The following is a 14772-nucleotide window of genomic DNA, read 5'->3' as shown; positions in this document are numbered from 1 at the left end:
CTGCTCTTCTCTGTATCACGGAGGCGCTCCGCACTGCTAAAGCTAACTCTCTCTCCTCTGCTCTCATCCTTCTAGACCTATCGGCTGCCTTCGATACTGTGAACCATCAGATCCTCCTCTCCACCCTCTCCGAGTTGGGCATCTCCGGCGCGGCCCACGCTTGGTTGCGTCCTACCTGACAGGTCGCTCCTACCAGGTGGCGTGGCGAGAATCCGTCTCCTCACCACGTGCTCTCACCACTGGTGTCCCCCAGGGCTCTGTTCTAGGCCCTCTCCTATTCTCGCTATACACCAAGTCACTTGGCTCTGTCATAACCTCACATGGTCTCTCCTATCATTGCTATGCAGACGACACACAATTAATCTTCTCCTTTCCCCCTTCTGATGACCAGGTGGCGAATCGCATCTCTGCATGTCTGGCAGACATATCAGTGTGGATGACGGATCACCACCTCAAGCTGAACCTCGGCAAGACGGAGCTGCTCTTCCTCCCGGGGAAGGACTGCCCGTTCCATGATCTCGCCATCACGGTTGACAACTCCACTGTGTCCTCCTCCCAGAGCGCTAAGAACCTTGGCGTGATCCTGGACAACACCCTGTCGTTCTCAACTAACATCAAGGCGGTGGCCCGTTCCTGTAGGTTCATGCTCTACAACATCCGCAGAGTACGACCCTGCCTCACACAGGAAGCGGCGCAGGTCCTAATCCAGGCACTTGTCATCTCCCGTCTGGATTACTGCAACTCGCTGTTGGCTGGGCTCCCTGCCTGTGCCATTAAACCCCTACAACTCATCCAGAACGCCGCAGCCCGTCTGGTGTTCAACCTTCCCAAGTTCTCTCACGTCACCCCGCTCCTCCGCTCTCTCCACTGGCTTCCAGTTGAAGCTCGCATCCGCTACAAGACCATGGTGCTTGCCTATGGAGCTGTGAGGGGAACGGCACCTCAGTACCTCCAGGCTCTGATCAGGCCCTACACCCAAACAAGGGCACTGCGTTCATCCACCTCTGGCCTGCTCGCCTCCCTACCACTGAGGAAGTACAGTTCCCGCTCAGCCCAGTCAAAACTGTTCGCTGCTCTGGCCCCCCAATGGTGGAACAAACTCCCTCACGACGCCAGGACAGCGGAGTCAATCACCACCTTCCGGAGACACCTGAAAACCCACCTCTTTAAGGAATACCTAGGATAGGATAAAGTAATCCCTCTCACCCCCCCTTAAAAGATTTAGATGCACTACTGTTCCACTGGATGTCATAAGGTGAATGCACCAATTTGTAAGTCGCTCTGGATAAGAGCGTCTGCTAAATGACTTAAATGTAAATGTGTAAATATTTGTATGAACACAACAAGATTCAACAACTGAGACATAAACTGAGCAAGTTCCACAGACATGTGACTAACAGAACTGGAATAATGTGTCCCTGAACAAAGGGTGGGTCAAAATAAGTAACAGTCAGTATCTGGTCTGGCCACCAGCTGCATTAAGTACTGCAGTGCATCTCCTCCTCATGGACTGCACCAGATTTGCCAGTTCTTGCTGTGAGATGTTACCCCACTCTTCCACCAAGGCACTAGCCCTCACCCTCCGATCTAACAGGTCCCAGACGTGCTCAATAGGATTGAGATCCGGGCTCTTCTCTGGCCATGGCAGAACACTGATATTCCTGCCTTGCAGGAAATCACGCACAGATCGAGCAGTATGGCTGGTGGCATTGTCATGCTGGAGGGTCATGTCAGGATGAGCCCGCAGGAAGGGTACCACATGAGGGAGGAGGATGTCTTCCCTGTAACGCACAGCGTTTAGATTGCCTGCAATGACAACAAGCACAATCTGATGATGCTGTGACACACTGCCTCAGGCCAGGACGGACCCTCTACCTCCAAATCGATCCCGCTCCAGGGTACAGGCCTCGGTGTAAAGCCCATTCCTTCGACGATAAACGTGAATCTGACCATCACCAATGGTGAGACACAACCGCGACCTGTCAGTGAAGAGCACTTTTTGTCAGTCCTGTCTGGTCCAGCGACAGTGAGTTTGTGCCCATAGACGACGTTGTTGCCGGTGATGTCTGGTGAGGACCTGCCTTACAACAGGCCTTACAAGTCCTCAGTCCAGCCTCTCTCAGCCTATTGTGGACAGTCTGAGCACCGATGGAGGGATTGTGCGTTCCTGGGTTAACTCGGGCAGTTGTTGTTGCCATCCTGTACCTGTCCCGCAGGTGTGATGTTCAGATGTACCGATCCTGTGCAGGTGTTGTTACACGTGTTCTGCCACTGCAAGGACGATCAGCTGTCCGTCCTGTCTCCCTGTAGCGCTGTCTTAGGCGTCTCACAGTACGGACAATGAAATGTATTGCACTGGCCACATCTGCAGTCCTCATGCCTCCTTGCAGCATGCCTAAGGCACGTTCACGCAGATGAGCAGGGACCCTGTGCATCTTTCTTTTGGTGTTTTTCAGAGTCAGTAGAAAGGCCTCTTTAGTGTAATAAGTTTTCATAACTGTGACCTTAAATGCCTATCGTCTGTAAAGCTGTTAGTGTCTTAATGATTGTTCCACAGGTGCATGTTCATTAATTGTTTATGGTTCATTGAACGAGCATGGGAAACAGTGTTTAAACCCTTGCGGATACAATGAAGATCTGTGAAGTTATTTGGATTTTTACTAATTATCTTTGAAAGACAGGGTCCTAAAAAAGGGACGTTTCTTTTTTTGCTGAGTTGTTAAGCTAAAACGATAAATCAGGAAATTGACTTTTTTTCTTACTTGCTCAATTTTACATCTAGCTAAGAAGTTTGGTGCTTGAAGGAGCAGTAATTCCAGAATTTGACAATGTGCACGACAACTAACTTAATCTAGTGCACACACTCAATGCTGAACACCAAATGCTTCCTCCATAAGATAGCTACCTAGCAAGCTACTCTAGCAATATTATTTCATCACAATGAGTGGTTTGATTTATTAGGATCCCCATAAGCCGATACTAACGGCGACATCTTACTGGGGTCCGACACATAATGAAAAAGACATTGCAGACAAAAGATTGTACAATTTACATACATTTAAAAACATTAACACGTAGTGTGTGTGTTTATCTGTCAGTTACGCATGTGTCAGTACATACACACAAGAAGTAGGTCACATAGGGGAGAGGCGTTGTGCCGTGAGGTGTTTCTTTATTTGTTTTTTGAAACCAGGTTTGCTGTTCAGTTGCGCTACATAAGATGGAAGGGAGTTCCATGCACTCATGGCTCTGTATAATACTGTTTGTTTCCTTGAATTTGTTCTGGACCTGGGGACTATGAAAAGACTCCCGGTGTCATGTCTGGTGGGGTAAGTGTGTGTGTCAGTGCTGTGTGTAAGTTGACTATGCAAACAAGTTGAAGAAGAAGAAGAAGTGTTTACTCAACTCTTGCTCAAGAGAGACTGGCATGCATCGTATTAATATTAGAATGAAAAGCAAGACGTGCCACTCTGTTTTTGGGCCAGCTTGCAGCTTAACTTGGTCTTTCTTTGCAGCTCTTGACCCTATGGCTGGACAATAATCAGGATAAGCTCAAACTAGAGCCTGCAGGACTTGCATTGTGGAGTGTGGTATCAAAAAAGCAGAGCATCCCTTTATTACGGACATACCTCTCCCCGTCTTTACAACCACTGAATCAATATGTTTGGACCGTGACAGTTTACAATCTAAGGTAACGCCAAGTGATTTAGTCGCCTCAACTTGTTCAACAGCAACACCATTCATTAACAGATTCAGCTGAGGTCTAGAACTTAGGGAATGACTTGTACCAAATACAAGATATTCTGGACGAGTTTTGAAGAAGCAGCTAGCTGCTGCGAGTCAGTGCAGTAAACCTCCAGTCAGCTGTTGCTGCGCTCAGCTGATCCAGACATTAGTAGGAATCGCGGAGAAGCATACTGATCTACGGACTGATTTTTGATAATGGTTTAGGGAAGAGCAATCAATGCATACTGTGTCAAACGCTTGTGCTCGACACTGCACTCCATGGTAGCGTGGAGAATAACAATACCTTGAGGAAGTTCTTCAGACCATCTTGGACCGTGGCATTCGGAGGCTCTCCAAACAATGTAGCAGCAACTTTCCTTTCAATCCACGACAGCTGAGCCACCTGAACAGAACCAATGTATAAAGCCGTTTCAGAACATGGCAAATCAGATAAGCATTTCAACATGGTGGGTAAAGTAGCATTTCAACATGGTGGATAAAGTAGCATTTAAATCTGTGCTAGTAGTATTTACAATGCATTCGATAAGCATTCAGACCCCTTGACTTTTTACACATTTTGTTACGTAACAGCCTTATTTTTTAAAACGATTAAATTACTTGTTTCCCTCATCAATCTACACACAATACCTGATAATGTCAAAGCCAAAACAGAAATACCTTATTTATGTATACTACCGTTCAAAAGTTTGGGGTCACTTAGAAATGTCCTTGTTTTTGAAAGAAAAGTACATTTCATATCCATTAAAATAACAACAAATTGATCAGAAATAAAGTGTAGACATTGTCAATGTTGTAAATGACTGTTGTAGGTGGAAACGGCAGATTTTTAATGGAATATCTACGTACATAGGCGTACAGAGGCCCATTATCAGCAACCATCACTCCTGTGTTCTAACGGCACGTTGTGTTAGCTAATCCAAGTTTATCATTTTAAAAGGCTAATTGATCATTAGAAAACCTTTTTGCGAAAACTGTTGTGCTGATTAAAGAAGTAAAAAAACAGGCCTTCTTTAGACTAGGTGAGTATTTGGAGCATCAGCATTTTTTGGTTCGATTACAGGCTCAATATGGCCAGAAACAAATAACTTTCTCCTGAAACTCAGTCTATTCTTGTTCTGAGAAATGAAGGCTATTCCATACAAGAAATTGCCAAGAATTGAAGATTGGCCCCTCTGACATATGGCTTTTTCTTTGCAACTCTGCCTAGAAGGCCAGCATCCCGGAGTCACCTCTTCACTTTTGAAGTTGAGTCTGGTGTTTTGCGGGGAATATCAAGGGATATGTCAGGGGAGTAAAGGTGCATTTTTCACTATACAAAGAATCTTCCAAAATACTGCTGCCAAGGCCCTCTCACTCATGATTTGGAGACAATATAATCTACCATAAAAGCAGTTTCTAATCTTAACACACACCAACCCATCATGACAAACAGTGAGAATTAGAGATGTGCATCTTTTCCTTTCAAGACGATTCGATACATGTGCTCCGATACAGGAACGATACGTTTTACTTTGAAATGACTCAGTGCGATTCAGTTTGTTTAGAGAACGAATCGATGCAATTTAATTCGATGCACTACAATTCGATGCACTAACATTTACCGCATAAAGACATCCATTTTAAATTCTAAATTAAAATCTGCTGCTGATGGAGGTCATGAGCTGGGCCTCTCGGACTTGACTTCTCTGTGTGTGTGTGTGTGTGTGTGTGTCACATACAGCATAGCACCAGCGGCCGAGCAGGTAGTAAGACATAGGATCTTGTGGTTTCAGCTCAATGGCCTTATCCAAATGATCCTGTGAGGAAGAGAGGGAGGAAACAGAAGAGTACAGCATTCATTCATTAGACCAGACATTCTCCTATGACCTGATCGGCCCTTCTCCACGTACCCAACCACCCACAACTATTTCACAAATCTCTCACACACACACACTTACATGAATGTATAAAAAGCTCCTATTTGTCATGCAACCCTCTCCTTTTCCCCTCCCCCTGTTCCATTTCCACTCTATCGCAAAATCAGTCTCTTTCGCTCTCTCTCCCCTCTTGTTCACTTGGTCTCCCTCCCCCTCTCTCTTTCTCTCCCCCTCTCCATACATTGCATGTTCTTCATGTCCGCCCCCCTCTCCCTCCACACCGTTCAAGGCTTTGCAGGTAAACAGAGTTTGTGAAGCAACTCACAGATAAGATAAATACTGCGTGCGGTTGTCCCAGTCTCTGCTGTTATGCAACCCTTACACCTGAGAGTTAGTGAGGGGAGTTTCCTGCCAATAAGGCTAAGACATGTATAGCAGTCAGTGTATAGAGGCGCTGTCCACAACTGTGTGTATAGGAACACTTTTTACGTTTCATTTGAACAACACCTGACCTAAATAACACAGAGGGTGATTCTGGCTGTCAACTTGTGGTGATGGGAGGACCCTCTAGACACAGATAGGACTCAACACTGATAGACACAGACTACAGGGGAGGTTCTGGAAAAGTACAAGCCCTGACCTCAGTTACTCTCTCTTATTATGATTAATTCCACCAATCAATCTGTGTGCCTGCTATCACCTCAGGTGCTACGTCAGAAAGTTTTCATACCCCTCGACTTACTCCACATCTTGTTGTGTTACAGCCTGAATTCAACATGGATTCAATATTAATATTTGTTCACCAATTTACACACAATACCCCATCATGACAAAGTGAAAACATGTTTTTTAAAACATTTTTGCATATTTCTTGAAAATGAAATACAGACATATCTCATTTACATAAGTATTCACACCCCTGAGTCAATACATATTAGAATCAACTTAGGCAGCGATTACAGCTGTGAGTCTTTCTGGGTAAGTCTCTAAGAGCTTTGCACACCTGGATTGTACAATATTACAATTCTTCAAGCTCTGTCAAGTTATTTTATTTTTTATAATTAAAACATACAATATACTTGCAGTGAAGTCGCAAGTACATCACATTAGTCATCTAACAGCCTTCCATCCAGAGCAACACACAGAAGCAACCAGGATCAACGCCCTGCTCAAGGGCACGTCGACAGATCTCCCACCAGCCCTCCAAGACCCCCCCCCCCCACCCCCACAGTTCCCAAAGAGCTGCCCCTCAACCATCCAAGACCCCCCCCCAAACGAAAAAATGAATAAAATGTTGTCAAGCCAGTTGTTGGTCATTGATAGACAGCCATTTTCAAGTCTTGCCATAGATTTAAGTCAAAACGGCAAACAGGATGCATGTTTTGGAATATGTTTATTCGGTACAGGCTTCCTTCTTTTACTCTGTTATTTAGGTTAGTATTGTTGAATAACTACAATGTTTATCCATCTTCAGTTTTTTCCTATCACAGCCATTAGCTCTAACTGTTTTAAAGTCACCATTGGGCCTCATGGTGAAATCCCTGAGCGGTTTCCTTCCTCTCCGGCAAATGAGTTTGTAAGGACACCTGTATGTTTGTAGTGACTGGGTGTATTGATACACCATCCAGTGTAATGAATAACTTTACCATGCTCAATGGGATATTCAATGTCTGCTTTTTTAAAATGTATTTATTATCTACCAATAGGTGCCATTCTTTGCGAGGCACTGGAAAACCACTCTGGTCTTTGTGCTTGAATCTGTGTTTGAAATTCAGTGCTCGACTGAGGGACCTTACAGAAAATTGTATGTACAGAGATGAGGTAGTCATTCAAAAATCAGGCAACTTATGTGACTTGTTAAGCACATTTTTTTCCCTAAAGCTTATTTAGGCTTGCCATAACAAGGGGTTTGAATTCTTATCAACTCCAGACATTTCAGCTTTTCATTTTTAATGAATTTGTAAAAATGTAAACAAACATAATTCCACTCTGACATTATGGGGTATCGTGTGTAGGCCAGTGACACAAAATCTTGATGTAATCCAAATTACATTCAGGCTGTAACACAAGAGCATGTGGAAAAAGTCAAGGGGTGTGAATACTTTCTGAAGGCACAGTAGGTAAAGTCTGACATGGTTCAAGTACACAAAACAAACACTTGAAAATCGGTGACCACATGAAAATATAGCTTTGTGTAGACGGTGTCAGAAAATCACTTACTTTGAAGATGTAGCCATTCTTTATCCTGTTCTGCACAGTCTCATACTCTGTCATGATGCCACACATTATGGCGTACCTAGACAATAAGGGATGTGCACGGTTATTCAAACATCCGAACAGAGGTTAGTATTCAAATACTTGTGTGAGTAGGCTATTCATTTTTGCGAGGCCAAAAAACTATAGGCCAAACACTGAAAAGGCTTTTTCTAAATGTGACATTGTTGCATACTACAAGGATAATGTACCATATTTCTAATTATTAATTTAATAAAACAACAAACTTTTAAATGTAGTTTTTATGTGGTGTGCCCCATAAAAAGACTGGCAGTTGTGTGTAGCTTGTTGCCTATGTTGGCCAATCAAAGCGGAAAAGAGGCTCAATGTGTAGCAAGTGCAGTGAGCGTTCACTAATGCAATGCAAGACGTAATAAAATGACAGAATTAAAAGGTTTGCAAAATGAGAAGGAGTAGGCGTAGGCTAAAACGAGCAACAAACAGGTAACGTTAGTTGTTTTATCTGAATGGGGTTGGGGAGGTGGCACTGCATGTAGCCTCAATTAGCCTAGCTAGCTATAGTTGGCTAGCTAGGTTCTCTAGGCTACTACAGTCAAGACAGGTACTATTATGAGATGATAAATAACATTGTCGCTGCTACAAGTTAGCTAGTCTTGGCTGTAGCCGAATTGGCTTGACTACTGTTACTTTGTCTGGTTCTCTCCCCCTCTGTCTGCTCGCTCCCATCTCTCACACACAGCAGCAATAAAGCGCCAGCCTATGTCCCTCGCGCAACAGTGCTCAGGTATAAAATATATATATATTCAAAATACCTGTTTTTTTATTACAAATGTTTTATTACCAATATATATATATATATATATATATATCTATATATATATATTATATCTATATATATATATATATATATATATATATATATATATATTGGTAATAAAACATTTGTAATAAAAAAACAGGTATTTTGAATATTTGGATATCCGACACAAAACAAAAAAGATACTATTCGAATAGTGAAATTATTTCAAACCTCAATCCCTACTAGAGAGAAATAATTGAGAGAAGTGTTCAAAACATTTTGCTTTGTAAATTTGTCATGCCAATAATGCCTTTTGAATTTGAAAGAAACAGATCACGGAGAGATTGCTATAAAGAAGAGACAGGTGGAGAGAGAGAGAGAGAGAGAAATATTGAGGAGGGTTTGAATAGGGGTCCTTCAGTTCAGTCTTAATAATAAAAACTACAATACTATATGTTGAAATGTTAACTAATTCGATAAAGCACACCCAGGCAACTTTCTCCAACAGGAGTCAGGCATGATGCAGAGTAGGGAGGTGTTGGGGTGGTTGCCTGACTTACACCACTCATTTCCTGGATCACTAGCCACATCTCAACCCAGAATGCACTGGAAGCCAACAACACTCATGTCACGTCCTGACCATAGAGAGCCCTTATTTTCTATGGTAGAGTAGGTCAGGGCGTGACTGGGGGTTTACGTCTAGTTTATTATTTCTATGTGGGGTTCTAGTACTGTTTTTCTATGTTGGTGATTTTGTATGATTCCCAAATAAAGGCAGCAGGTAATCGTTGTCTCTAATTGAGGATCATATTTAAGTAGCATTTTTCTCTATTGTGTTTTGTGGGATATTGTTTATGGGTAGTTGTATGTCAGCATTCCATTGTCACGTTTCGTTATTCTTTATTGTTTTGTGTGTTTCACTAAATAAAGATGTGGAACCCAGATCACGCTGCGCCTTGGTCCGTCTCTACAAACAAACGTGACAACTCAACCTCCCAGACAAGCTCCTCACTAAACAACTTGGAGGAGATATATGATATGCAGCTCTGCCTCTTTTCCCTTGTTCTCACTCCCAATTAAAGCTACAGTCTAAGCTTTAGGAAGCTGTTCAACAGTAATTTAAATTATAGATGTGTACCCAGTGTATGGCGTCAAAATATGGTTCAAGCGATCACTTGGACGTCATGGAATGTCAGTCTAAAACAAGTGGAGGGGCTGGTGTTCTGTTTTCAGAATCCCAGAATGTGGCTTTATTATACAGGGAACAAGGAAGAGGCTAAATGAAACAGTTCGGTCCGTACAGTGGAAGACTGGAGTAAAAACAGTCTGTAGCCTGAGGCTGTGGGTTTGGAGAGAAGAAGAATGAGGTGATCAAAGTCCTTTCACCGCAAGGCCTCTAAACCTGCTGGTACTCACAGCGGGACACAAACACTACAAAGGATCAGGGGGATGAAAAGGTCACCTGACAGTGAAGAGGGTGGTACTGATGGTAGATGGGGATGTGTGTGTGTGTGTATGTGTGTTAGTGAGCGGTGTCTGGTAGCCTGTGAAAGCCTTTTTTGGCAGGCCATGAAATAGAGACTCTCTCTTGCTGGGCTTTAATCCGATGAAATGATGCAAGCATAGCGTACTACTTAACCGGATTGCAGCTCCCAACGAAAACAGTGAAAAACTTACCGGGTTATCTAGTGTGTTGTGCCAACTGCCAATGTTAAATTATGTTGCCTGATTAGCAGGAAACTAGAAGGATTTTGTGTATGATCTGTGTAAGTACCAATATAATATGCTCCATGTGATTTATACATGTACAGTGCATTCGGAAAGTATTCAGACCCCTTGACTTTCAACATTGTTACTTTACAGCCTTATTCTAAAATTGATATAAAGAAATACCCCATAATGAAAGCAAAAACAGGTTTTTAGAAATGTTTGCAAATTCATTACAAATAAAAACAGAAATAACATATAGTATTCAGACCCTTTGCTATGAGACTCGAAACGGAGGTCAGGTGCATCCTGTTTCCATTGATCATCCTTGAGATGTTTCTACAACCTGATTGGAGTTCACCTGTGGTAAATTCAATTAATTGGACATGATTTGAAAAGGCACACACCTGTCTACATAAGGTCCCACAGTTGACAGTGCATGTCAGAGCAAAAACCAAGCCATTAGGTGGAAGGAATTGTCCGTAAAGCTCAGAGACAGGTTTGTGTCAAGGCACAGATCTGGCGAAGGGTAGAACACAGCGGCCTCCATCATTCTTAAACGGAAGAAGTTTGGAACCACCAAGACTCGTCCTAGAGCTGGCGGCCCGGCCAAACTAAGCAATCGGGGGGCATTGGTCAGGGAGGTGACCAAGAACCTGATGGTCACATCTGGATGAAACCTGGCACCATCCCTAAGGTCAAGCATGGTGGTGGCAGCATCATGCTGTAGAGATGTTTTTCAGCATCAGGGACTGGGAGACTAGTCAGGATCGAGGGAAAGATGAATAGAGCAATGTACAGAGAGATCCTTGATGAAAACCTGATCCAGAGCACTCAGGACCTCAGACTGGGACGAAGGTTCACCTTCCAACAGGACAACAACCCTAAGCACACAGCCAAAACAACACAGGAGTGGCTTCGGGACAAGTCTGAATGTCCTTGATTGGCACAGCCAGAGCCTGGACTTGAGCCCGATCGAACATCTCTGGAGAGACCTGAAAATAGCTGTCCAACCTGACAGAGCTTGAGAGGATCTGCAGAGAAGAATGGGAGAAACTCCCCAAATACAGGTGTGCCAAGCTTGTAGTGTCATACCCAAGAAGACTCGAGGCTGTAATCTCTGCCAAAGGTGATTCAACAATGGACTGAGTAAAGGGTCTGAATACTTATGTAAATGTGATATCCATTTTTTTAAAATTAGATTTGCACATTTTTCGAAAAACCTATTTTTGCTTTGCCATTATGGGTGTTGTGTGTAGATTGATGAAGGAAAAAAACAAATGTATTAATTCTAGAATGAGGCTGTAACGTAACAAAATGTGGAAAAAGTCAAGGGGTCTGAATACTTTCTGAATGCACTGTACGTGCTATATGTGTTTGGCCTATAAGCCACCTATTAAAATAAGACAAAGAGAAGTCAAGTGCCACCCACACCACACTCAAGAGAACCTTTGTCTATTCTCTGCCAAAGCATTGGTGGGCAAGTTGTATATAACTGTAACAAAAAGGTGCTTGTTTATGTTCTAATGGCAGTGCAAGGTGCGGCCACACCACTGCTGGTTGGCGCTCGATGAGTGGGGAGCTCCACAATACCACAGGAGCAGAGATCCTATCTGCAGCTTTTAGCCGACTGGTTTCCAATGAAAACATTCTGCTGTGTGATTATGAGCTTTAGCAAGTTCTGCACCACCGACCGGCTAGCTACCTCTTATGAAGAAACACGTCAGTGGATTGATGATAACTGGGTTGTTCCGACTTCCAGCATGGTGTGAACTATTACATGTAACTGGAATTGAATGAACAGTGACCACAGCTGGACTAAGTGAGACCATTAAAAATAATGGCCTGATGATTCCAGTTGCACTGGCCCTCCTCCAACTATTAAGGTTAGGGGATGTAAAGAAGTTGCCAGGTGCACGGTGTTTCCTCCGACACATTGGTGCGGCTGGCTTCCGGGTTGGATGCGCTCTGTGTTAAGAAGCAGTGCGGCTTGGTTGGGTTGTGTATCGGAGGACGCATGACTTTCAACCTTCGTCTCTCCCGAGCCCGTATGGGAGTTGTAGCGATGAGACAATATAGTAGATACCATGAAATTGGGGAGAAAAAGGGATTATTAAAAAAAAATCACAATTACATAAGTATTCACACCCTTTACCAAGTACTTTGTTGAAGCACCTTTGGCAGCCTTGAGTCTTCTTCGGTATGACGCTGCAAGCTTAGCACACCTGTATTTGGGTAATTTCTCCCATTCTTCTTTGAAGATCCTCTCAAGCTCTGTCAGGTTGGATGGGAAGTACCACTGCACAGCTATTTTCATGTTTCTCCGGAGATGTTCGATCGGGTTCAAGTCCAGACTCAAGGACATTCAGAGACTTGTCCCGAAGCCACTCCTGCGTTATATTGGCTGTGTGCTTAGGGTCATTCCTTTAGTGCCTTGTTGCACATTGTGTATTATGTATTCTTTTCACTCTGTCATTTCGTTCATAATTGTAGAGTCACTACAATGTTGTTGATCCATCCTCAGTTTTCTCCCATCACAGCCATTGAACTCTGTAGCTGTTTTAAACTTGACCATGCTTAAAGAGATTAAATGTCTGATCTGTTACTTGAAAAAACTCCCTAGTCTTTGTACTGTAGTTTAATCTGTGCTTGAAATTCAATACTTGACTGAGGGACTGTACGTACATACATTGCATGACCAAAAGTATGTCGACACCTTCTTGTCAAACATTTCATTCCAAAATCATGGGCATTAATAGGTAGTTGGTCCCCCCCCCCCCCCCCTTTGCTGCTCTAACAGCCTCCACTCATCAGGCATGGCTTTCCACTAGATGTTGGAACATTGCTGTGGGGTTTGCTTCCATTCAGCCAAAAGAACTTTAGTGAGGTCGGGCACTGATGTTGGGCAATTAGGTGTTCCAATTCATCCCAATGGTGATTGATGGAGTTGAGGTCAGGGCTCTGTGCAGGCCAGTCACGTTCCACACCGACCTCGACAAACCATCTCTGTATGGACCTCGCTCTGTGCACAGGGGCATTGTCATGCTGAAACAGGAAAGGGCCTTCCCCAAACTGTTGCCACAAAGATGGAAGCAAAATGTCACGCCCTGACCTTAGAGATCCTTATTATTCTCTATGTTTGGTTAGGTCAGGGTGTGACTCGGGTGGGAAAGTCTGTTTGCTATTTCTTTGTTTTTGGCCGAGTGTGGTTCCCAATCAGAGGCAGCTGTCTATCGTTGTCGCGGATTGGGGATCATATATAAGTTTTAATTATCCATTTGGGTTTTGTGGGTCTTGTTTTCTGTTTAGTGTTTCTGTCTGACAGAACTGTGCGCTTTCGTTTTCACGTTTGAATTTTGTTTGAGTGTTTTTTGAAATAAAAGAATCATGAACACTTTCCACGCTGCACTTTGGTCCAGTCTTCCTACCACCAACGAGAGTTGTTACAGAAGATCCCACCAAAAACGGACCAAGCAGCGTGGCCAGGAGTGGACATGGGAAGAAATCCTGGATGGAGAAGGACACTGGACAAGGGCCGGAGAGTATCGCCGTCCAAGGAAGCAGATGGAGGCAGGGAGAGCGGAACGGCGACGATACGAGGAGTTAGATCAACCTCGACGCAAGCACGAGGCAGCCCACACAGGGAGATTGGCGGAGTCAGGGTTTAGACCTGAGCTAACTCCCCGTGCTTACTGTGGGGAGCGTGTGACCGGTCAGCGTGTTATGCAGTGATGTGCACAGTGTATTCAGTGCGCATTCACTGCCCGGTGCGCTCTGTTCCAGCTCCCCGCATTTGCCGTGCTAGAGTGGGCATCCAGCCAGGACGGATGGTGCCGGCTCAGCGGTCATGGTCTCCAGTGCGTCTCCTCGGCCCAGGATATCCTGCGCCAGCGCAACGCACGGTATCACCAGTTCGCCAGCACAACCCAGTGCGTCCTGTGCCAGCTCTCCACACTCACCGAGCTAAAGTGGGTATCCAGCCAGGACGCGTTGTGGCAGCTCCACGCACCAGGCTTCCAGTACGTCTCCTCAGTCCGGTGAGACCTGTTCCAGCTCCACGTACGAAGCCTCCAGTGATGATCCATGGCCCGAAGCCTCCAGTGATGATCCATGGCACGAAGCCTCCAGTGATGGATGATGCATGGCCCGAAGCCTCCAGTGATGGATGATGCATGGCACGAAGCCTCCAGTGATGATCCATGGCACGAAGCCTCCAGTGATGATCCATGATCCTAGACGTTTCCACTTTACAATAACAGCACTTACAGTTGACCGGGGCAGTTCTAGCAAGGCAGAAATAGACTTGTTGAAAAGATGGCTTCCTATGAAGGTGCCAAGGTGAAAATCGCAAGGCTCTTCAGTAATGCCATTTTACTGCCAATGTTTGTCTCTGGAGATTACATGGCTGTGTGCTCGATTTTATACACC

At 44.3% G+C, this 14772-nt stretch overlaps 1 protein-coding gene across 7 annotated transcripts in view; it reads right to left on the bottom strand.

Annotated features, from left to right (window-relative positions):
- Positions 1-1216: 1216 nt before the first annotated feature.
- Positions 1217-14772, bottom strand: part of LOC115113364 (regulator of microtubule dynamics protein 2-like) — a 51552-nt gene continuing 37996 nt past the window's right edge. For 5 of the 7 annotated variants that reach the window (XM_065016508.1, XM_065016507.1, XM_065016509.1 and 2 more), the window contains 3 exons: positions 7824-7899; positions 5466-5543; positions 1217-4129 (listed from right to left, as the gene is read on the bottom strand). In XM_065016508.1, the coding sequence (XP_064872580.1) occupies positions 3977-4129; positions 5466-5543; positions 7824-7899 (307 nt within the window). In that variant the 3' untranslated portion in view covers positions 1217-3976. Of the gene's footprint in view, positions 4130-5465; positions 5544-7536; positions 7662-7823; positions 7900-14772 lie in introns of those variants that run through there. The other 2 variants (XM_065016512.1, XM_065016513.1) reach the window with 2 other exon arrangements.

The sequence above is a fragment of the Oncorhynchus nerka genome, unplaced genomic scaffold (assembly GCF_034236695.1).
Source record: "Oncorhynchus nerka isolate Pitt River unplaced genomic scaffold, Oner_Uvic_2.0 unplaced_scaffold_7___fragment_8___debris, whole genome shotgun sequence".
NCBI classification, from domain to species: domain Eukaryota; kingdom Metazoa; phylum Chordata; class Actinopteri; order Salmoniformes; family Salmonidae; genus Oncorhynchus; species Oncorhynchus nerka.
The sequence above is the reverse complement of the archived record's forward strand: the minus strand, read 5'-3'. Positions and strand labels throughout refer to the sequence as shown.